This window comes from Oncorhynchus kisutch, unplaced genomic scaffold (assembly GCF_002021735.2).
Source record: "Oncorhynchus kisutch isolate 150728-3 unplaced genomic scaffold, Okis_V2 scaffold1727, whole genome shotgun sequence".
NCBI lineage: Eukaryota > Metazoa > Chordata > Actinopteri > Salmoniformes > Salmonidae > Oncorhynchus > Oncorhynchus kisutch.
Genome location: NW_022263672.1, coordinates 14477 through 39065, shown reverse-complemented (window position 1 = coordinate 39065; position 24589 = coordinate 14477). Strand labels below are relative to the sequence as shown.

At 47.3% G+C, this 24589-nt stretch overlaps 1 protein-coding gene across 1 annotated transcript in view; it reads right to left on the bottom strand.

Annotated features, from left to right (window-relative positions):
* The window catches only part of LOC116367776 (centrosomal protein of 112 kDa-like), a gene marked incomplete at its 3' end in the record, with an annotated part of 41755 nt that overhangs the window by 7091 nt on the left and 10075 nt on the right, over positions 1 to 24589 (bottom strand). Inside the window, exon 3 of the mRNA XM_031818940.1 lies at positions 4004 to 4093. Coding sequence (XP_031674800.1) covers positions 4004 to 4093 — 90 coding nt within the window. The remainder of the gene's footprint in view (positions 1 to 4003; positions 4094 to 24589) is intronic.

Below are 24589 nucleotides of genomic sequence, written 5' to 3'. Positions count from 1 at the left end.
CATTAACTAACATATTTCTCTCAATTGTACATGTTTTGCTTGACTCGTTATGACGTTATAACAACTTACATTTGGTTCCACCGTAATGTTTTGTCAGCCATCTTTGTTGAAGAAAGCCCCAGGGACGGGTGGCTTACGTCAAATTCGTCATTGGAACCACTCGATATGATTGGTCATATGAAAACCTTGGGACCCAAATGCATAATGAATGCTCTAACCCCCCCTTGCGGTGGCCTGGAGCAATGAAGCCATGATGCTGGGTACCTCTAAGTCCCGCAGTGTAAGCTCACAACTTTTAAAGGAGGAACCACTGTAGGCCTGAGATTGGGTAGATATATACACAGCTCATCTACACTGATCTATAAACAACTCGGGAGTGCCTTGGAGACAAAGCTTTAGTGATTATAAGGCTAATGTATGTCTCACCAAGGCATTTGGGTGTCCTGGTTTACTGGGCAATGTGCGGGGGCGGAGAGAGGCAGAGCAGCCATTTTCTATGGCAGCACCTTTGTTGTGGCTAATACACGCAAGCTATGCTAACCCAGACGTAGATACTACACTACAGTAGGTCTGGCAAAGGACCCTAGTGAACTATTTTCAGCTGTAGATATATTTAACACATATGGATAGAATAGAAGTCAATGACATCAGTCAGAACCAGGTCAATTCCATTTCAACTGCAAAATTTGGTGGCAGCAGTGGGATCTGGGATGGTAAGCAGTCTGGGGCTCAGGGTGGTGAGAGCAGGTGAGCGATAGTGAATTGAAATTCACTAAATCTCCCGAGTTGACTGAAGGATCACATCGAACACTCCAGCTGAATATGGAAGCCTTTTTCTGAGAGACATCACTCTTTCTTTCAGTTCTGTTTCTCACGGGCTATTCTAGAACTCATTTATAATATCGCTCCCTCGCTTCATCTCTCTCTTTCTGAATCCCTCTCTGTACAGTAAAGGCCTGTTTAGTCTTTAGACAGGTGGATGGAGGGATGTGAGGAGAGGAGGCTTTTAAAGAGGCTCCTCGCCGATCACACAGATGTAAGGAACTTTTGAAGACAGTGGCTGATCAAACCTAGGCGCCAGGTTTTGGCCATTGACAGACTCAGGATGTAAAACAGTGCAACTGTTCTCCAAAGCATCCGTCAGAGAGAGAGAGTGAGAGGAACCATCTGACTTTCCACACAGAGACAACGGTTTCATCTCCACCCTCTTTTAAAAGGAAAATAGGAGTTTATTGTTGTTCCTGATGAAGCGTTAGATTCCATTTTGAAGCTCCTGAGAGAAGCAGAAGTCTTTTAACTTGTTCTCCTGCTATCCTCTTAAAATGACAACATTTCATCTATATATAGTCTTTAGATTGTGCTGGTGGTTTTGACTTTCCCCCAGCGCTTGATACTGTCTGTCACACACCAAGGTTTTTGACAGCTGCCAGACGAAAGAAACACGGTGTTGACACTTTGAACATTCAAATGAAGTTTGCCACGTAGCTTGAGTTATGCTAATGACGATGGGGGGGGGGGGGGGGGGGGGGGGCAGATTGTGCTCGTTGTTGGAAGATTCTGGAGTGACAAAAACCTTGTCAGATACAAGGGGGGTACATCAAAAAACCACGCCGCTCACAAAGTTTGCGCCTCCACATCTCTCAGTTGCACTCTGAGAGTTCGTTGAGAAACGCTTTGAATTCAAAAACGCTTCGCTGCCTTGAAAAAAATAAAGAGCTTCACAGAGAAGTGACTAAAAAGAGCGATAGGAAAACAGATCTCTGTGAACTGTTACAATCCAGGATGGGTTAGTTACTAGTGCAGTGAGTTACACACAGAACTGCACAACACCAGCGGCTGATTGATCTGTAAATAACCAGTGTACTTTTGATTGTCTTCAGACAGACTGAACCTCACCGCGAGGTGCAGCCGAGCCGCCATTTTACAGCGGGGAGTCCGAGAGGCCTCTGGAAGAGGCAGGCGGGAAACATCTGTGTGAAGTCTTGGGCAGAGAAGCTGTTTTAGTGTGTGAGATCAGATTACAAAGACATGTCTTGGCAGATAAACTTGGGCAATATCACTGTAAGGAGGCAGAGAGAGTTAGTAAGCTAGTAGGCCTCAGGTTTTATTAACACACACATCATTCGCACAGACACACACAGAGACATGCAAAAACACACACACGAACACACACATGCAACACACCAGCCTCCGAGAGCCTCTCTCTCCTAGTAAGGAGGTATAGAGAACAGTCTCACTATCACTACACTGAGAGGGCCCATCTCCAGTCAGACACAGACCACCAGGTAAACACAGTCTCAGTGAAGCCCATAGGAATGAGTTGACTTTAGACATAGTTATAGGCCAGTCTCCCAGACAAAGATTGAGTTTGTTCCTAGACTAAACACATGTTCAATGGAGAATCCTACACGCCTAACACACCTTTGACGATTTGCATAATGAAAGTCTATACAACCTTGTAAAAGTTCACCTTGCAGAAGTTTAGGTTAAGCCCTGTCCTTTTAACTAGGTTGGATGAGAGGAAAAAGCCTCTAGGACTGGGTCAACCCACCGGCTGGTGGCCCTACTACCCTAGCACCACTGACCCATTCTGGGGAGATTTATGTCCATCCGACATGGAGCTGTTCCAGCAAAGTGTGTGTAAGGGTCACTGGGCGGCTCCCCAGGACCAAGAGTTGTCTCCATTGGTACATAGCAGCCTGGAGGTACACAGGCCCAGCCAGAGACAGAGACCACCAGCCAGCCTGCTACGTGGTGATTACTGCCTTTCTTCTCCGTGTGTGTCAAGGTCAAAGCAGACCTGTGATTACAGAGCTCACAGGGGCCATGGCTCCGGGGCTGGTTTGTGTCTGTGTGCGAGTGTGTGTGCAGTGGTTCAGGATTCCCTCTGAACATTCCTGCCCCATAGTGCTGGCTTTTGAAGCCGGATCTCGAGGAATTTGGAAAATCTCTGCCTCTGAACTAGGGGTTGGGAAGAATAGAGGGGAGAGAGAGGAAGAGAAGAGAGGAGAAAAATGTCCATGTTCTGTTCTATGGGGGGGGGGGGGGGGGTGAACTGGGCAGGGGGTGAAACTGAAGGTTGACGTAGGGGGTTGAGGTAGAGGGGTGAGGTAGAGGGTTTAAGTAGAGTGGATAAGGTACAAGGGTGAGGCTGAGGGGTGAGGTAGAGGGTTGGGGTGAGACTGATGGGTAAGTCTTAGGGGTGAGGGGGTGAAGTTGAGGATTGCGGGGCGAGTCTTGGGGTGAAGTTGAGGGGTGAAGTTGAGGTTTGAGTCTGGGGGTGAGGGGGTGAAGTTGAGGGGTGAGTCTGAGGGGTGAGGGGATAAAGTTGAGGATTGAGTCTGAGCGGTGAGGGGGTGAAGTTGAGGGGTGAGTCTGAGGGGTGAGGGGGTGAAGTTGAGGGGTGAGTCTGGGGGGTGAGGGGGTGAAGTTGAGGGGTGAGTCTGAGGGGTGAGGGGGTGAAGTTGAGGATTGAGTCTGGGGGGTGAGGGGGTGAAGTTGAAGGTGAGGGGTGAGGGGGTGAAGTTGAGGGGTGAGTCTGGGGGGTGAGGGGGTGAAGTTGAGGGGTGAGGATGAGGGGTGAGGGGGTGAAGTTGAGGATTGAGTCTGGGGGGTGAGGGGGTGAAGTTGAGGGGTGAGTCTGAGGGGTGAGGGGGTGAAGTTGAGGATTGAGTCTGGGGGGTGAGGGGTGAGGGGGTGAAGTTGAGGGGTGAGTCTGAGGGGTGAGGGGATGAAGTTGAGGATTGAGTCTGAGCGGTGAGGGGGTGAAGTTGAGGGGTGAGTCTGAGGGGTGAGGGGGTGAAGTTGAGGGGTGAGTCTGGGGGGTGAGGGGGTGAAGTTGAGGGGTGAGGATGAGGGGTGAGGGGGTGAAGTTGAGGATTTGAGTCTGGGGGGTGAGGGGGTGAAGTTGAGGGGTGAGTCTGAGGGGTGAGGGGGTGAAGTTGAGGATTGAGTCTGGGGGGTGAGGGGGTGAAGTTGAAGGTGAGAAGAGGGAATCTGTTACCTGCTCCTGGTTCTCTAACTCTTTGTTCAGTAGTTTCTTCTCGGAGGAGTGCAGCTGCCTCTGGAGATTCTCCACCTTCTCCTGCAGAACCTTGAGAGACAGAAAAGGGAGAGCACATTTGAACAAGGGATAATGGGAGAGAGAGAGATTGGAGAACAATATAGTTTAAAAGAGAGAGAAAGAGGACAGAGATAAATTACAAATGATAGAGAGCGAGAGATGAAAAAGAAAAAGAGGAGGGAGAGATGGCAGAAAGAGAGATGTGACTCTCAGATTAACAGTGTATTAAAAGGCTAATGATAAAGTGGTGACAGTCATTATTGGAAAGCTGGGCTCATTACCCAGAGTCATTCACAAGGAGATAGAGAGAGAGGCACACAGGGAATTAACTACTGTTAACTGTCTGGGCTTTAAACATCACACACACACGTCTCTTGTGAATACATTGTGGATCATTATATTGGTGCAGTTTCAGATATGAACACTGAACACTACACCTGCATGATGAGTGTAGGCTGGCTACCAGATACCTGAGATTCAAACAGTTTACCAGGGATTCTACCAGGGTACACAATGCCCTCCATGAATGTACCGCCAGTACTGCTGGGCAGGCATACAACAACTACTGTATGGCATGAATACCAGTAAAGGAAGGCTTCCACATCTAAGCAGTGTATTATTTTGCATCCCCAAACTCTGGATAGAAGATAAAGGACTACGCCTTGTTCACATTGGCAGGTTGAAGTGACTCAAATCCATTTTTTGGGCATATCAGATTCTAATCTGTTCTTTTTCATGCAGTCTGAACAGCCAAAAAGCTTGAATCAGATATTTCAAGACAGATTTCAAACCACCTTCGTAGATGGTTTGAAGACAGATATAAATCTGATTCCTGGCCATGTGACTTGTGTCTGAATGGTCAAATCTGATTTATTTTTTGCGCCAAATAGTTATTTTTTGTTATTTGGCATATTTTGTTGCTTGCAGCTACTCTGTTGACAGTTTGACAAGAACCCCCCCCCCCCCCCCCCCCCCGGGTACACATAGTTTTTTGTCCTAGCACTAGACAGCTGATTCAAACAATCAAAGCTTGATAATGAGTTGGTTATTTGAATCAGCTGTGTAGTACTAGGGCATAAACCAAAACGTGGACCCATGGGGGGCCCCGGGACCGAGTTTGGGAAACCCTGAACTAGTTGACTGCTGGGGCTTGCCAAAAACAACTTGTTTTGAAAGTTGGATCATATCATATGAGGCTTTAAAAGTGTTCTTACACTATGATTTTGAACATTCAAAGCAACTGGGACACGTCCATGGCAGGCACTGTTGTCACCTTAGCTTGTTACAGATCTTCTGAGTGATAGGAACCACGAGCATCAACACCAATCAGCCTACACCACTGCGTACACACCCGTCATTACTATGACAACTAGCATAGCCATGACTGCTGTCTGAACCGATCTGGTCACTTGTAACTTGCTGTTTGGACAGTCAGTATTCCAAAACGGATTGGAAAAACAAAACTGATTTGAGCATTAAGGCCATCAGTGTGAACAAGGCTTTAGAGGTTTGTGTGAAGAATAGCAGATGAGAGAATAGCGGCGGACAAGAGATAGGAGAAATTAACAGAATAGCGGCGGACAAGAGATAGGAGAAATTAACAGAATAGAGGAGAAGAAGAGGAGTGGAGAAATTAACAGAATAGTGGAGAAGAAGAGGAGTGGAGAAAAGAACAGAATAGCGGAGAAGAAGAGGAGTGGAGAAATTAACAGAATAGTGGAGAAGAAGAGGATAGGAGAAAAGAACAGAATAGCGGAGAAGAAGAGTGGAGAAAAGAACAGAATAGCGGAGAAGAAGAGGAGTGGAGAAAAGAACAGAATAGCGGAGAAGAAGAGTGGAGAAAAGAACAGAATAGCGGAGAAGAGGAGTGGAGAAAAGAACAGAATAGCGGAGAAGAAGAAGATGTCACGCCCTGGTCTTAGTATTTTGTGTTTATATATTTATTTGGTCAGGCCAGGGTGTGACATGGGTTTATTTTGTGTTGTGTTTTTGTATTGGGGTTTTAGTAGGTATTGGGATAGTGGCTGAGTAGGGGTGTCTAGCATAGTCTATGGCTGCCTGAGGTTCTCAATCAGAGTCAGGTGATTCTCGTTGTCTCTGATTGGGAACCATATTTAGGTAGCCTGGGTTTCACTGTGTGTTTGTGGGTGATTGTCCCTGTCTCTGTGTTAGTTGTCACCAGACACGCTGTATTAGGTTTTCACTATTCCGTTTGTTGTTTTTGTATTGTTCGTTTTCATCGTTATTAAAGATGTCTCGATTTAACCACGCTGCATTTTGGTCCGACTCTCCTTTGACGGAAGAAAGCCGTAACAGAGGATAGGAGAAAAGAACAGAATAGCGGAGAAGAAGAGGAGTGGAGAAAAGAACAGAATAGCGGAGAAGAAGAGGAGTGGAGAAAAGAACAGAATAGCGGAGAAGAAGAGGAGTGGAGAAAAGAACAGAATAGCGGAGAAGAAGAGGAGTGGAGAAAAGAACAGAATAGCGGAGAAGAAGAGGAGTGGAGAAAAGAACAGAATAGCGGAGAAGAAGAGGAACGGAGAAAAGAACAGAATAGCGGAGAAGAAGAGGAGTGGAGAAAATAACAAAATAGCGGAGAAGAAGAGGAGTGGAGAAAAGAACAGAATAGCGGAGAAGAAGAGGAGTGGAGAAAAGAACAGAATAGCGGAGAAGAAGAGGAGTGGAGAAAAGAACAGAATAGCGGAGAAGAAGAGGAGTGGAGAAAAGAACAGAATAGCGGAGAAGAAGAGGAGTGGAGAAAAGAACAGAATAGCAGAGAAGAAGAGGAGTGGAGAAAAGAACAGAATAGCAGAGAAGAAGAGGAGTGGAGAAAAGAACAGAATAGCGGAGAAGAAGAGGAGTGGAGAGGACTGTTTTCCTCTCCTGCTCTAAATAATAGCAGTGGAAAGAAAGAAAGGCTTGGATCCTGAATGCGACTCAGAACCAGATGTCTCACACACACGCGTGTTAACTTCACGTTCGATTAGGCCTCACGAGAACCAGAGCACACGCACACAAGGTAAGTCCACTGGTATGGGTGCTGATGGTTTGATGGGGGCTGTGTGTGTTAGGCAGAGAGGCACTGCTAAGCATCAGCATTATGACACTCCCTGCAGTGTGTGTGTGTGTGTGTGTGTGAATGAGTAAGGCAGGTGTTCCCATCCATTCCTATGGTTGAGGGAAATATAGCTCAGGTAATAACCATGACTGACTGGTGATATACAGCCCATCCACTCAACATAACTGACTAACATCATGTAGGTTTACCATTAACTGCAGCTCCTGAGAAGCAGAACCCCAACACATTGAACACAGATCACGAAAAGGTAAAACATGTTGGGTAACACTTTATGTACCTACAAAGTTTTTACTAACTACAGTTATTACTGTGTAGTTACATGGGTATCAGGGTTAACTTAAGATAGTGTTACATCAAACTATCTTTCTTCAAACTGTCTATCCCTTCGCACAATATTATGAGACAACAACAGACGTCAAAAACGAGTGCAAAGATCTGAATTCAAAGCTCAGTCATATTTCCATGGTTGAAAGTAACTTTAGGAATGATTGATGCGGCCGCCAGCACACATTCCTCTTCCAAGTGGTTCTGTTTATTAATGCATTAAAAGGATCCGTCTGCTTTCTGCTTTTTCAACTGGACCCTTCCTGTTCATTCAACACAGTGTGTCGCCCAAATTACACCCTATTCTCTATCTAGTGCACTACTTTTGACCAGAGCCGTGGGCAATTCCTTATGGGCCCTAGTCAAAAGTAGTGCACTAAATAGGGAGTATGGTTCCATTTCGGACTCTACCACAGAGACTCACTGGATGAGGTGAATAAGTGTATTGGCAGATGAATATGATACTGGTTGATGTTATTCTATTAATCAGGCTCTGTCTCCTCCAGTCACGGTCCTCTCTGCTTCCTTCTGATCACGTCAAGCACTTCACTCCAACTGACTTGTTTACAATTACCATAAAACTTCATTTAGCCGGGCATCTGCACACATTTCAGCAAACAAACGGCTGTTCCAAATAGATGGCAGTTCCAAATAAAAGATTGGTCTAAATGTGTAACGTATATGCTGGGAGTCAGGAAGCAGATGCAGAAGGGGAGTTTCATGAATAAGAAAAGGCAGATAAACAAAACAGGAGAAGCGTACTGGATGAGGGCACTGAGGGCTAAATAAAGGGAGGGTAAGGTGATGATGAGGTGATGATGAGGTCCAGGTGATGATGAGGTCCAGGTGATGATGAGGTCCAGGTGTGCGTAATGATGGAGAGCAGGTGGTTAGTAGACTGGTGACGTCGAGCGCTGGAGCGGAAATAGGCATGACAAAACTGTTTAGGAGTTTACCATGGACACAGATCTGATATTCTCACGGTCATGTGCACTCAAATGTTATGTGATTTTATTCTGTCATCGTTGCTAGCCATGGTGCCACCAAACACATGTATGGTGCTGAAGCACGAAAATGGGGGTGTCTGATAGTGAACGCTAATAATCAGGAAGCATGTACAGGGAGTGAATTTAATAAATAAACAAACATGGAAAAAAACAAGAAACACAAGTTGCATAGAGACACGAAACATATAAACAGGAACAATAACACCTGAGGAAAGAACCAAAGGGAGTGACAGATATAGAGGAGGTCATCAGGAAGGTGATGGAGTCCAGGTGTGTGTAATAATGAGTAAACTGGCGACAACGAGCGCCAGAGAGGAGGAGCGGGAGTAGACGTGACAGATAGGCAGCCTTTCCAAGTCTGATTTGCTTATCTTTGTTATTATAATGTTTACATTGGCCATACTGGTCACAATAAACAGTGTGGTCGTCTTTTCAAAATGTATTGAGCAAAAGCTGTGTGCATTAAGGAAATAGAAGCCTGTCTCTAATACGCGCCGGTTGTGTTTAGTGATTAAAGAAAATAAACGCCCAAACTATTCATTGAAGTTTTACGGTTTCCAACTTGCCTCGCATTTCATCAGTTGAAGATTGTTTGATTGCTAGTCTAAGGCTTGAACGTTTTAGCTTCTGGTCACGTATTACTGTAATTGGGGTGTTGTGTTCATGGACTTTGTAGCATGTTTAATATGAACTGTGTGATACATCATCTATGTGATGTTACACACAGAGGTTATGTGTGAGGTGACAGAACTCTGGGATAGGAATAGCAAGGGTGTAGAGAATGAATGTCTCTCTCTCTCTCTCTCTCTCATACACACACACACACTTTCCCCCCTGAGGATAGCCCAATTACCCCACCATGTCACCCCCCCTCTGGGGCCCCCTGACCCCCCCTTCCCCATTCCCAGCACCATGACACAGCGTTTCCTGAACGTCTGAGTGAAGGCTTCTGGGAAGAGATGAAGAGCGTGCTGACTGTACTCTGATCTCTTCATCTGGTTGATGAAACACTACAGGGCCAGAGCATCACTGCACAAATGCATCAGTCCTGGAAGGAATCATTAATAGATGCATGATAATGAATGACTCCATGGCTTCATAATGGAATCCCCGTATGAATCAGACAGACCTTCCTCCAGGCCTCTTCACTGATCACCATCACATACATGTATCTGTGACAAATAACATTTGATTTGATCCATCCTCATCATCTCCTAAAGTTAAAAAGTCTCCAACCACGCCCTATTCCCTATGTAGTGCACTACTTTTTTTTCTTTTTCTCAAATATTTTTTATTAAACACACACAAGAATGGTATATAGGTATACAAGACAGGTATACAATTCTTATCTAAACATAGATACCCAACTGCTCGGGTGGCAGGGCCAGCACATGGGTGACAGGGCCAGCACATGCCCAAAGGTAGATTAAAATATTACAATTGAGAGTGCGTTAATAAGTACAAATTCACAACGCCGACTCGTCCAAGTAGGAGAGGAAAGGCTACCAAATTTGATCAAATGTTGATAATTTATTGTTCAGAATATATCTAATTCTTTCTAAGTGTACAGTGTTTGCCAATTCACTGAGCCATAATTTGGCAGAGGGCGCTTCCCTCCTTTTCCAAAACAACAAGATTAGTTTTTTTGCTGAAATGAGACCATAAGAGATTAGTTGTTTTTGGGGGTTGGTTAATCCGTTTAGGGACTCAGATACTCCCAGGATTATCAGAAGTGGGTCTGGATCTGTCACACTACTTTTGACTTCTGATTAAACGTAGTGCACTATATATTACGGAATAGGGTGCCATTTGGGAACAAGAGACGGTCTGTCTAGGACAATAGAGTTGTAGTATCTGAAGATAGTTCCTTGATTGTTCCTCAAACATTCTATAGAATATAAACACAAGATTCAATAGAATAGATCCAATTCAACTGGTGTGGAGGATATGGGTGATCCTTCCATCCAGACTCCATACTACTGTACCATAGCCTGAGGACCAGGAGAGTCCCTCCTCAGTCTGGTTACCCCAGTGATCCTGCTCTCCCCCTGGGCACAGATATCTAGGCTCAGCCTCTCTCACTGTTCTGAAGGGATAGGACTGGATCAGGGCCTGATCCATGGAACCTTACTGAGAAGAAACATCCTCCCCATTCCCAAACCTGCTCCCACTACACAGATCTCACCCAGAGGCCATCCAGATTCCCCACCCCTGGTTGATCCTAGATACACCTTAGATACCCCATCTGTTTCCCCAAAACTTTGAAGAAGTGTTATGGTTAGAGCCTCTCCCAGATGCTACATCTGTGATCCATCTCTATCTTCATCTCTCTCCTTCTCTCTCACACACACTCATTCATTCTCTCCATCCCTCCCTCTCTCCTTCTTCCTTTCTATCTGCCTGTGAATGCGTGATTTTCTATGGAGGATAATTCCAAAGTGTCTCCAGATGGGTTAGTGTGATATAGTCTCAGCCATCCAGACTGGAATCAACAGACGTGGCAAATTCTATTTCCTGAGGGAGAGGATGAGGGGGGAGAGGTGGAGGATGAGGAAGGAGAGAGAGGGAAGGAAGAGGAGGAGCGGTATAGGGAGATGTGGGAGGAGCAAGAGAGAAGCTGGAGAAGAGAAGGGAGATGAGGAAGAGGAGGACGGCAGGGCCACTGCTGGAAGGGCCTTCTCCCCTCTGTATCAGCAGTGTACTTCTCTCTAAAGTGGAAGTTGGGCTCAAAGTATTACCTCACACACATAAACCAACACACTCCTCAGAGCATTACCTCACACACATAAACCAACACACTCCTCAGAGCATTACCTCACACACATAAACCAACACACTCCTCAGAGCATTACCTCACACACATAAACCAACACACTCCTCAGAGCATTACCTCACACACATAAACCAACACACTCCTCAGAGCATTACCTCACACACATAAACCAACACACTCCTCAGGGCATTACCTCACACACATAAACCAACACACTCCTCAGAGCATTACCTCACACACATAAACCAACACACTCCTCAGAGCATTACCTCACACACATAAACCAACACACTCCTCAGAGCATTACCTCACACACATACACCAACACACTCCTCAGAGCATTACCTCACACACATAAACCAACACACTCCTCAGAGCATTACCTCACACACATAAACCAACACACTCCTCAGAGCATTACCTCACACACATACACCAACACACTCCTCAAAACATTACCTCACACACATAAACCAACACACTCCTCAGAGCATTACCTCACACACATACACCAACACACTCCTCAAAACATTACCTCACACACATAAACCAACACACTCCTCAGAGCATTACCTCACACACATACACCAACACACTCCTCAAAGCATTACCTCACACACATAAACCAACACACTCCTCAGAGCATTACCTCACACACATACACCAACACACTCCTCAAAGCATTACCTCACACACATACACCAACACACTCCTCAAAGCATTACCTCACACACATACACCAACACACTCCTCAAAACATTACCTCACACACATAAACCAACACACTCCTCAGAGCATTACCTCACACACATACACCAACACACTCCTCAAAACATTCCCTCACACACATAAACCAACACACTCCTCAGAGCATTACCTCACACACATAAACCAACACACTCCTCAAAGCATTACCTCACACACATACACCAACACACTCCTCAAAGCATTACCTCACACACACAAACCAACACACTCCTCAGAGCATTACCTCACACACATAAACCAACACACTCCTCAGAGCATTACCTCACACACATAAACCAACACACTCCTCAAAGCATTTCATACAGGTACAGGCATGCCTTAATATTAACACAAGTTCTAAAGGTGAGTATAAAATCAAACAAAATTACACACACACACACACACACACACACACACACACACACACACACACACACACACACACACACACACACACACACACACACACACACACACACACACACACACACACAAGACCTGAGTCATCTTTCCTGGGTGGTCTCCTCCTGCAAAGATAAGGCCAGTACACTTCCCTCGGGTGAACTAAAATCAACAGCAGAGAGAAGAAGAAGGGGAAGGAAAGCAGCAGTGGTTGTCTTCATGTTTCTATTTGCAGTATGCTGTCAGAAAGCTTCTCAGAGTCAGATTAAAGAGATACTCTGATGACCCTGAGGTGGTCCTCTGTAGCTCAGTTGGTAATGGCTCTTGCAATGCCAGAATAGTGGGTTCGATTCCCGAGGCCACCTATACATAACAAATGTATGCACGCACGACTGTAGGTCACGTTGGGTAAAAGTGTCTGCTAAATGACATTGAATTGAAGAGTTAGCTAGGCAGAACTACTGCAGACTGACTGCTGCAGGAGGAACCTCCAACTGGCAGCACAGCCTCGGGGCAGCTAGATCACACAGACACACACGGCAAAGTGCATGCCCGCACACAATACAAAATGTACACATGCACAGCCAAACATGCACACACAGAGACACACCACCAATTGTACCCACACACACTCACAATTCAGTCTGTGTGGGTGTAACTACATGTGTGTGTACACGTGTGATTACCAAACTACCTTGAAATGACTGTGGTATGAGAGAGAAAGAGGGAGGGAAAGAGAGTGGTGGTTTGCATCATGCGTGGCTTCTGATGTCTGGATGTAAAGGAGAGATTTGGGTTTGCTCTTTAAAGCCCTTTTGATGGGCATAGTGTGTGTGTGTGTGTGTGTGTGTGTGTGTGTGTGTGTGTGTGTGTGTGTGTGTGTGTGTGGATGTCACTGTGGCCTAAGCTCTGAGCCAATCAAAATAGAACAGAGAAAAATAAGAGATAATTGAAAGCGTGATGGAGAGATCTACTGTGTAGGTTTGTAATAAAGTAAACCTGCTGCAGCTAAGCCACACTCCCAGAGGAAGAACCCTGCTCTCTGTACCTCTGTCACCTCCAGGTGCTGCCGGCTATAGTGTCACAGTTGAAAGGGAATAGGAAAACGCTTGTACATACTGTATTCTTGCATACATCCAGGTTTATTGCAGGCGTTCAAGAGAGTCCCAAGCCATATATCAAGAGTCGACTGTACTGTTGCCCTTTACACTCGCACCCGTATATACGGCTTCAAAATGGCCGATTTGGACACTAATAAGCGCCTAAATTGGAACGTAGTGGCTGTACAGTAACATGCTATACATGACGTCAGAGCTCTGGCTCTGCGCTTCACAGCTCTGTATGTGTTTTGACTAACAGCCATTTTGAGCTTGAGCGCGACAAGCGCGTGGGACATTCTTTTTGTCTGAGTGAGGAGAATGCTGTAAACGAAGAGGACTTGATATATTTTGAAAGATGAGACGTTGAGGTCCAAATGTGACCTTCACATCCCCAAATCATAAAACTCATGTCATATACAGTGTCAACGTTATTAATCACTATGTTTACAGTACAGTTACAAGATGACATGGCGTCATAGCCTGGGTTGTTCTGAACACAACGAGCCTGTTTGTCTACTGTGAAGAACATTTGCCGCAGCACATGTAAACAACAACAGCGTAAACAACAACAGTAATTGTGTGATGGCGGATGGGGAGGGTTGTGTCCCAAACAAAAACTTGCTCTAGTTCTTCAACAACACAGCTAGGAGAGATCAAAAAACTACCTGCATTGAATTGGCTTAGGAACTGTGCACACATTGGAGAGGTGTGTGGTCACTTGGAAACACCAGTTAGATCTCTCACTCAAAATGTTGCAGGTCTTATGGTCTACACAACATTATTCTATTTCCAGGAATAGAATAATCTCATGTTACTGAATGCATCCAAAATAGTTTAAGATGTAGTTATCAACAAATGCGGCAAAAAGTAGAGTAAAAGTAGAATGCACATGAAATCATCAGTGTGATATTTGGAATCAGTCTTGTGTCAGGTGAACTGTTGTGTCCTCACCTTTGGTCTAATCATTTTCCAAACGGTTTCCTTTCAATTGCTACCATGGTTATACATTTCATATTTCTTCTGTACCAAACATTTCAAATTCTAAAAAGGTCAATTCCCACTAGTGTAAAGGATTCATGGGCTTTCACCTCGATATTGTAGTACAGAGACTGTACTGGTATTATGACACCTTCCTGTAATGGGTTTCTCACGTGGTATTCTGGAATGTTATCTCCCTCACTTCCTGTGATAACGGGATCAAACGATTCTGGGAATCTGCCCACGCCAGGAAAACTCATCAATCAACCAGCACCACACGGGCGGGCGGGCACGCACGCACGCACACATGCAAACCCTTTGACCTGGCTCCTCCCCTTCATCTACACTGATTGAAGTGGGATTTAACAAGTGACATCAATAAGGGAACATAGCTTTCACTTGGATTTATTTGGTCAGTCTATGTCATGGAAATAGTTTTGCACACTCAGTGTATATAGGCCTATATATATATACACACATCTCACACTGTCCATGGGTGTCAGATTCACTGTGGTATTAAAATAGCAGCAGGAAAATGTGTGTGTGTGTGTGTGTGTGAGCGTGTGAGAGAGTTAGAGATAGAGACATGGTCTTGACTCAGACGTGTATGTGTGTGTGTGTGTGTGTGTATGTGTGTGTGTGTGTGTGAGACAGGAAGTGTTGCTGAGGGGAGCAGGAACAGCAGTGTGGATCAAAGAGGAGCAATGTGCCACTATGGGCGGGTACCATTGTTTATTCATCAACTGGCTCTCCCTTTTGGCAGCCGGAGGTGAACATGTATGTGTGTGTGACAGAGGGGGCAGGAGGGAGAGAAGAAGAGACAGGGAGAAGAAAGAGGAAAAGTCAGGGGAAAGGAGAGAGAACCCTAACCCTCCTGTTGGACATGTATGTGTGTGTGACAGAGGGGGCAGGAGGGAGAGAAGAAGAGACAGGGAGAAGAAAGAGGAAAAGACAGGGGAAAGGAGAGAGAACCCTAACCCTCCTGTTTGACATGTATGTGTGTGTGACAGAGGGGGCAGGAGGGAGAGAAGAAGAGACAGGGAGAAGAAAGAGGAAAAGACAGGGGAAAGGAGAGAGAACCCTAACCCTCCTGTTTGACATGTATGACAAGACTCAAGGTGTTAGAGGTGAGGAAACCACCATAGACTTGAGATGGACTTAGAGCCTCCAGTCCCTCTAACGACTCGCCCTGCTCCCTCCCTCCCTGGGTAGTGTGGGCATTGAGTGGTGTGACATCAACATCACTTCCTGTTTTCCTTCTTCCCTTTCATCCCTCTCTTTCTTTCATCTGTGGATGGGTGGATCATATCAGAGAGAAACAAAGAGAATGAGAGAAAGAGACAGACAGAGAGAGACAGACAGACAGACAGACAGACAGACAGACAGACAGACAGACAGACAGACAGACAGACAGACAGACAGACAGACAGACAGACAGACAGACAGACAGACAGACAGACAGACAGACAGACAGACAGACAGACAGACAGACAGACAGACAGACAGATAGACAGAGACAGAGAGCGAGAGATGGAGAGAGAGAGAGTGAGAGATGGAGCGAGAGAGCGAGAGAGAGAGGGAGCACGAGAGAGAGAGGGAGCGAGAGAAGAAGAGAGAGAGAGCGAGAGATGGAGAGAGAGAGCGAGAGAGAACGAGAGATGGAGAGAGAGAGAGCGAGAGATGGAGAGAGAGAGCGAGAGATGGAGAGAGCGAGCGAGAGATGGAGAGAGAGAGAGCGAGAGATGGAGAGAGAGAGCGAGAGATGGAGAGAGAGAGCGAGAGAGAGAGAGTGAGAGATGGAGAGAGAGAGCGAGAGATGGAGAGAGAGAGAGAGAGAGCTGCCTGGTAGATAAGGGTAATTTTACATTACATTTACATTCCAGGATCTACAGTACATGTGTCACATGTCATATCTATTGAGGAAGGGGACGATGGTGGGGATATGGACACTGGTGTGAAGTTGAGCCTGGATGAAAGTGGCATGTTGGAGACAGAACCTACGGACCAGGGAGCATCCCTAGCAAAGGACACATCCTCAAGAGGTACCAATCCAGATTTATCAACCCCAGACGTTGTCACGTACAAGGAACCTGAGAAACCCTCAGAACAGGAGGACTCGCCACCTGTCTCTGCCCCAGGACAAGACCTCTCTCAAGCCCTGGATGGGGGGATGAAAAGCGGGTGACTTCTCCTTCAGATGCAGATATTGTCTCTGGAGCAGTGGAGCCCGAGGACCTAGAAGACACGGTCCTTTCGCACACAATTTTCTAGGTTATATCTGCTTATGTGACTCATTCATATATTTTTTAGGTCTTGTTTGTCTGGTGTCCTTAGCCTTGCAGTGACTTCAGACTGTGGATGCCGTACAGGCAGGCTCTTTATCTCCCAGATTACAAGACAAAAGTATGGAAAATGTATACACTCATTACTGCAAGTCCCTAAATGACTAAAATGTAAATGAGGTCTACATAAGGGTGTCACAATAATGACATAAGAACAGGTGTTATTAACATTCAGGAACAACCCGTTGTTTGGGCCAGCCAATTAGTGCTAATGACGGGTGTTTCTGGGATCAGACGGGAGGAGGAGGGAGGAGGGGGAGGGTGTGGAGTGAGTTCCGACTCAGTGAGACGGAGGAAGTTAGAACAGGAATGAGAAGACTCATCTCTTTATCACGATCTACATTTATTATGACTTCAATCATTGTGTCTTGCCATAACAGAGCTGCTACTTGGCACCGCTCAGATCTTCTGGTCAAATCAATGTGGAGGGACTTACAAATCATCCTGTGTGGTCATATCTGACACAGTTTGTATCTGACCTGTGATCCTCTGGATCCACACAGAACAGGCAGGCTCGGGACGGTCCTACCATGAGATGCCTGTTTACCCGTCCTCTCTCTAGAGGTTACAGCCGTGGAGACAGTGGTACTAAACTAGAAATAAGGCCAAAAGCAGTTTCATCTGGTCAGAGGGCAGAAGGGACATAAGATACCATAGACACATCTACAACAACAACTGTTTTGGGATTAATACATTCAAATGTCTGTGCCGCCACTTTGATGTTATTTTCTCCCCGTCACCATTGTCTTCAGCCCCTTCAGCTTTCATAATCCAGCCTTTGAAGTGAGCAGCGAGGAAACAGTGTCAGCGGGCGACGCGATAGTTCCACCGCCACCGAACGGGCCAACGACACACTCCGCGCTCCATACACACACGTGAACGAGCACAAACAAACGGGTGAGAACGCACACATGCACTCTCTGTCCCATCTCTCTCTGCTGCTCGCTGTTTAACGCATCTCTCTCCCCCTCCCTCCTCTCATTCTCTGTTTAACGCATCTCTCTCCCCCTCCCTCCTCTCATTCTCTGTTTAACGCGTCTCTCTCCTCCTCCCTCCTCTCATTCTCTGTTTAACGCGTCTCTCTCCTCCTCCCTCCTCTCATTCTCTGCTTCACCCGTCTCTCTCTCTCCCTCCCTCCTCTCATTCTCTGTTTAACGCATCTCTCTCCCCCTCCCTCCTCTCATTCTCTGTTTAACGCGTCTCTCTCCTACTCCCTCCTCTCATTCTCTGTTTAACGCGTCTCTCTCCTCCTCCCTCCTCTCATTCTCTGCTTCACCCGTCTCTCTCTCTCCCTCCCTCCTCTCATTCTCTGTTTCATCCGTCTCTCTCCCCCTCCCTCCTCTCATTCTCTGTTTCATCCGTCTCTCTCCCCCTCCCTCCTCTCATTCTCTGTTTCACCCGTCTCTCTCTCCCTCCCTCCTCTCATTCTCTGTTTCACCCATCTCTCTCCTCCTCCCTCCTCTCATTCTCTGTTTCACCTGTCTCTCTCCCCCTCCCTCCTCTCATTCTCTGTTTCACCCATCTCTCTCCTCCTCCCCTCCTCTCATTCTCTGTTTCACCCATCTCTCTCTCCCTCCCTCCTCTCATTCTCTGTTTCACCTGTCTCTCTCCCCCTCCCTCCTCTCATTCTCTGTTTCACCCATCTCTCTCCTCCTCCCTCCTCTCATTCTCTGTTTCACCTGTCTCTCTCCCCCTCCCTCCTCTCATTCTCTGTTTCATCCGTCTCTCTCCCCCTCCCTCCTCTCATTCTCTGTTTCACCCATCTCTCTCTCCCCCCCCCCCTCCCTCCTCTCATTCTCTGTTTCACCTATCTCTCTCTCCCTCCCTCCCTCCTCTCATTCTCTGTTTCACCCATCTCTCTCTCCCCCCCTCCCTCCTCTCATTCTCTGTTTCACCCGTCTCTCTCTCCCTCCCTCCTCTCATTCTCTGTTTCACCCATCTCTCTCCTCCTCCCTCCTCTCATTCTCTGTTTCACCTGTCTCTCTCCCCTCCCTCCTCTCATTCTCTGTTTTCACCCATCTCTCTCCTCCTCCCTCCTCTCATTCTCTGTTTCATCCGTCTCTCTCCCCCCTCCCTCCTCTCATTCTCTGTTTCATCCGTCTCTCTCCCTCTCCCTCCTCTCATTCTCTGTTTCATCCGTCTCTCTCTCCCTCCCTCCTCTCATTCTGTTTCACCTGTCTCTCCCCCTCCCTCCTCTCATTCTGTTTCACCCGTCTCTCTCCTCCTCCCTCCTCTCATTCTCTGTTTCAACCTGTCTCTCTCCCCCTCCCTCCTCTCATTCTCTGTTTCATCCGTCTCTCTCCCCCTCCCTCCTCTCATTCTCTGTTTCACCCGTCTCTCTCCCCCTCCCTCCTCTCATTTCTCTGTTTCACCCATCTCTCTCTCTCCCTCCCTGCTCTCATTCTGTTTCACCCGTCTCTCTCCCCCTCCCTCCTCTCATTCTCTGTTTCACCCATCTCTCTCTCTCTCCCTCCCTCCTCTCATTCTGTTTCACCCGTCTCTCTCCCCCTCCCTCCTCTCATTCTCTGTTTCACCCATCTCTCTCTCTCTCCCTCCCTCCTCTCATTCTGTTTCACCCGTCTCTCTCCCCCTCCCTCCTCTCATTCTCTGTTTCACCCATCTCTCTCTCTCCCTCCCTCCTCTCATTCTGTTTCACCCGTCTCTCTCCCCCTCCCTCCTCTCATTCTCTGTTTAACGCGTCTCTCTCTCCCTCCCTCCTCTCATTATCTGTTTCACCCATCTCTCTCCCCCTCCCTCCTCTCATTCTCTGTTTAGCGCGTCTCTCTCCCCCTCTCTCCTCTCATTCTCTGTTTCATCACCCATCTCTCTCCCCCTCCCTCCTCTCATTCTCTGTTTCACCCGTCTCTCTCCCCCTCCCTCCTCTCATTCTCTGTTTCACCCATCTCTCTCTCTCTCTCCTCTCATTCTGTTTCACCCGTCTCTCTCCCCCTCCATCCTCTCATTCTCTGTTTCACCCATCTCTCTCTCTCTCCCTCCCTCCTCTCATTCTGTTTCACCCATCTCTCTCCCCCTCCCTCCTCTCATTCTCTGTTTCACCCATCTCTCTCTCTCTCCCTCCCTCCTCTCATTCTGTTTCACCCATCTCTCTCCCCCTCCCTCTTCTCATTCTCTGTTTCACCCATCTCTCTCTCTCCCCCTCCCTCCTCTCATTCTGTTTCACCCGTCTCTCTCCCCCTCCCTCCTCTCATTCTCTGTTTAACGCGTCTCTCTCTCCCTCCCTCCTCTCATTATCTGTTTCACTATTTAACCCATCTCATTCTCTGTTTCACCGTCTCTCTCCCCCTCCCTCCTCTCATTCTCTGTTTAACTGTTTCACCCATCTCTCTCCCCCTCCCTCCTCTCATTTCTCTGTTTAACGCGTCTCTCTCTCCCTCCCTCCTCTCATTATGTTTCACTGTTTCACCCATCTCTCTCCCCCTCCCTCCTCTCATTCTCTGTTTCACCCGTCTCTCTCCCCTCCCCTCCTCTCATTCTCTGTTTCACCCGTCTCTCTCTCCCTCCCTCCTCTCATTCTCTGTTTAACGCGTCACTCTCCCCCTCCCTCCTCTCATTCCTGTTTCACCCATCTCTCTCCTCCTCCCTCCTCTCATTCTCTGTTTAACTGTTTCACACATCTCTCTCCTCCTCCCTCCTCTCATTCTCTGTTTAACTGTTTCACCCATCTCTCTCCTCCTCCCTCCTCTCATTCTCTGTTTCACCCATCTCTCTCCTCCTCCCTCCTCTCATTCTCTGTTTAACTGTTTCACACATCTCTCTCCTCCTCCCTCCTCTCATTCTCTGTTTAACGTGTCACTCTCCCCCCCCTCCTCTCATTCTCTGTTTCACCCATCTCTCTCCCCCTCCTCCTCTCATTCTCTGTTTCACCCATCTCTCTCCTCCTCCCTCCTCTCATTCTCTGTTTAACTGTTTCACACATCTCTCTCCTCCTCCCTCCTCTCATTCTCTGTTTAACGCATCACTCTCCCCCTCCCTCCTCTCATTCTCTGTTTCACCCGTCTCTCTCCCCCTCCCTCCTCTCATTCTCTGTTTCACCCCCCCCCCTCCTCTCATTCTCTGTTTCACCCCCCCCCCCCCCTCCTCTCATTCTCTGTTTCACCCATCTCTCTCCTCCTCCCTCCTCTCATTCTCTGTTTAACTGTTTCACACATCTCTCTCCTCCTCCCTCCTCTCATTCTCTGTTTAACGCATCACTCTCCCCCTCCCTCCCTTATTCTCTGTTTCACCCGTCTCTCTCCTCCTCCCTCCTCTCATTCTCTGTTTCACCCGTCTCTCTCCCCCTCCCACCTCTCATTATCTGTTTAACTGTTTCACCCGTCTCTCTCCTCTCCCTCCTCGCATTCTCTGTTTCACCCATCTCTCTCCTCCTCCCTCCTCTCATTCTCTGTTTCACCCGTCTCTCTCCCCCTCCCACCTCTCATTCTCTGTTTAACTGTTTCACCCGTCTCTCTCCTCCTCCCTCCTCTCATTCTGTTTCACCCGTCTCTCCCCCCTCCCTCCTCTCATTCTCTGTTGAACTGTTTCACACATCTCTCTCCTCCTCCCTCCTCTCATTCTCTGTTTAACGCGTCTCTCTCCCCCTCCCTCCTCTCATTCTCTGTTTCACCCGTCTCTCTCCCCCTCCCTCCTCTCATTCTCTGTTTCACCCGTCTCTCTCCCCCTCCCTCCTCTCATTCTCTGTTTCACCCCCCCCTCCTCTCATTCTCTGTTTCACCCATCTCTCTCTCCCTCCCTCCTCTCATTCTCTGTTTCACTCGTCTCTCTCCCCCTCCCTCCTCTCATTCTCTGTTTCACCCATCTCTCGCCTCCTCCCTCCTCTCATTCTCTGTTTCACCCATCTCTCGCCTCCTCCCTCCTCTCATTCTCTGTTTCACCCATCTCTCGCCTCCTCCCTCCTCTCATTCTCTGTTTCACACGTCTCTCGCCCCCTCCCTCCTCTCATTCTCTGTTTCACCCGTCTCTCTCTTCCTCCCTCCTCTCATTCTCTGATTCACCCGTCTCTCTCTCCCTCCCTCCTCTCATTCTCTGTGGTGCCTGGACTTTAATCAACAAGTCATTGGTTAATTGGAAGCCCATTAGTGGGTGGTTAGTACTGTGGGATGGTAATAATGAGGAGATAGATAATAGACAGAGCTTTGTCTGCTGCTAACACTGGAGATAGGAGACACACACACACACAGCCTGGTCTGCTGCCTCATACACACACAGGGAGTTTGTGTGACATATTGTGTGTGTGTGAGAGAGAGGTAACATGTATGTGTGTATCTGGAATGTGTCTGTCTGACCAGAGAATGCTACAGCAGCAGAAGAATCCTGACTCCAGGGGCAGAGACTGGACCGGTCCAGACCAGCCCTGTATTACCCCACACTGTCAGTCAGCCACAGAGGTGTTCGGATCGCAACACGTGGCATTTACCACATTCTAGGTGTGGTGGTGCGGAGCCGCCGGGTGGCTTATTTAACCCGGGGCAGGCCGGCCTCCTGCAGAGCCTACCCAGAAATGAGTGCCCCTCACTGGGCTACGGGGGAGAGAGGGGACTGGGTGTCTGGAGGATTTATATGGAAGTCTGCTCCTACAAACAGTGCAGAGAGTCTTTAAAAATAAACCTCCATCCCAGACACAACAGCCAATTAAACTAGAGAGAGACACACCCAGACAACTACCACAGTGTCACTGTCTGGCTACTGGAGTTTCACGTCCCAGTTCAGATAACTGATCCTGTATAGAGGCTAGTTCAGCTGGGCAGAAGGTTGCAGGGACTTTATTTGAATGCTGCCATTTATTCGAATGGCGCAGAGGTTTATCCGATAAGGTGTTGAATTCAGAAATGCTCTGCACAGAATGGACCCACTGTCCTCAAGTCCACGTAAAACACAATCATTCTATGTATTAGATCTGTAACAACTTATTGAACAAACCCCTGATATCCACGGCAGATGGATGGAATTTGGAAAATGTGCAAGGAGTGCAGAGACAGGGAAGGAATGAGGAAGGAGAACAAATGGAAATAACTTGAAAGGGAGAAGGGAATAAGAAGGGATAAAGAGAGGGGTTGCTCAGCAAGATACATAAAGAGAGGGGTTGCTCAGCAAGATACATAAAGAGAGGGGTTGCTCAGCAAGATACATAAAGAGAGGGGTTGCTCAGCAAGATACATAAAGAGAGGGGGTTGCTCAGAAAGATACATAAAGAGAGGGGTTGCTCAGAAAGATACATAAAGAGAGGGGTTGCTCAGGAAGATACATAAAGAGAGGGGTTGCTCAGGAAGATACATAAAGAGAGGGGTTGCTCAGGAAGATACATAAAGAGAGGGGTTGCTCAGGAAGATACATAAAGAGAGGGGTTGCTCAGAAAGATACATAAAGAGAGGGGTTGCTCAGAAAGATACATAAAGAGAGGGGTTGCTCAGCAAGATACATAAAGAGAGGGGTTGCTCAGGAAGATACATAAAGAGAGGGGTTGCTCAGAAAGATACATAAAGAGAGGGGTTGCTCAGCAAGATACATAAAGAGAGCTGTAGCAGTAGCAGGCTGATTTAAAGGACTGTCTCACCCCAGACAGAGAACATACCAGACACACCAGAGCCTCCCAACCACCAAACCCAGGAGTGTGTGTGCGTTATTCGGGTGTGTGTGAGAGAGACTATGGGGGTTAGTGTGTGTGTGTGTGTGTGTGTGAGAGAGAGAGAGAGAGAGAGAGAGAGACTATAGGGGTTAGTGTGTGTGTCAGAGTATGGGGGTTAGTGTATGTGTGTGTCAGAGTATGGGGGTTAGAGTGCATGTGTGTGTCAGAGTATGGGGGTTAGAGTGTATGTGTGTGTCAGAGTATGGGGGTTAGAGTATATGTGTGTGTCAGAGTATGGGGGTTAGAGTATATGTGTGTGTCAGAGTATGGGGGTTAGAGTATATGTGTGTGTCAGAGTATGGGGGTTAGAGTATATGTGTGTGTCAGAGTATGGGGGTTAGAGTGTATGTGTGTGTCAGAGTATGGGGGTTAGAGTATATGTGTGTGTCAGAGTATGGGGGTTAGAGTGTATGTGTGTGTCAGAGTATGGGGGTTAGAGTATATGTGTGTGTCAGAGTATGGGGGTTAGAGTAAATGTGTGTGTCAGAGTATGGGGGTTAGAGTATATGTGTGTGTCAGAGTATGGGGGTTAGAGTATATGTGTGTGTCAGAGTATGGGGGTTAGAGTATATGTGTGTGTCAGAGTATGGGGGTTAGAGTATATGTGTGTGTCAGAGTATGGGGGTTAGAGTATATGTGTGTGTCAGAGTATGGGGGTTAGAGTATATGTGTGTGTCAGAGTATGGGGGTTAGAGTGTATGTGTGTGTCAGAGTATGGGGGTTAGAGTATATGTGTGTGTCAGAGTATGGGGGTTAGAGTACATGTGTGTGTCAGAGTATGGGGGTTAGAGTATATGTGTGTGTCAGAGTATGGGGGTTAGAGTATATGTGTGTGTCAGAGTATGGGGGTTAGAGTATATGTGTGTGTCAGAGTATGGGGGTTAGAGTTGAAACCCATCATAAAAAATGACAAAGCACATACATTTCAACTGTGATCCCGGGTTTAAAGCCCTCTCACAAAGGAGAGGGGACGTGTGTCTAGTCTATAAAAGTATTCTGGCCAGACCGGGGAACTGAGTGTGTCTGGGCTGGGGTGTAAAGTTAACCATCCAGTCGGCTCCTCCCTGGGACTCAGACTGGCTGGTTACTGACACTGAGGGGGGCCAGGAGAACAGAGGGCTTTAAGCCAAG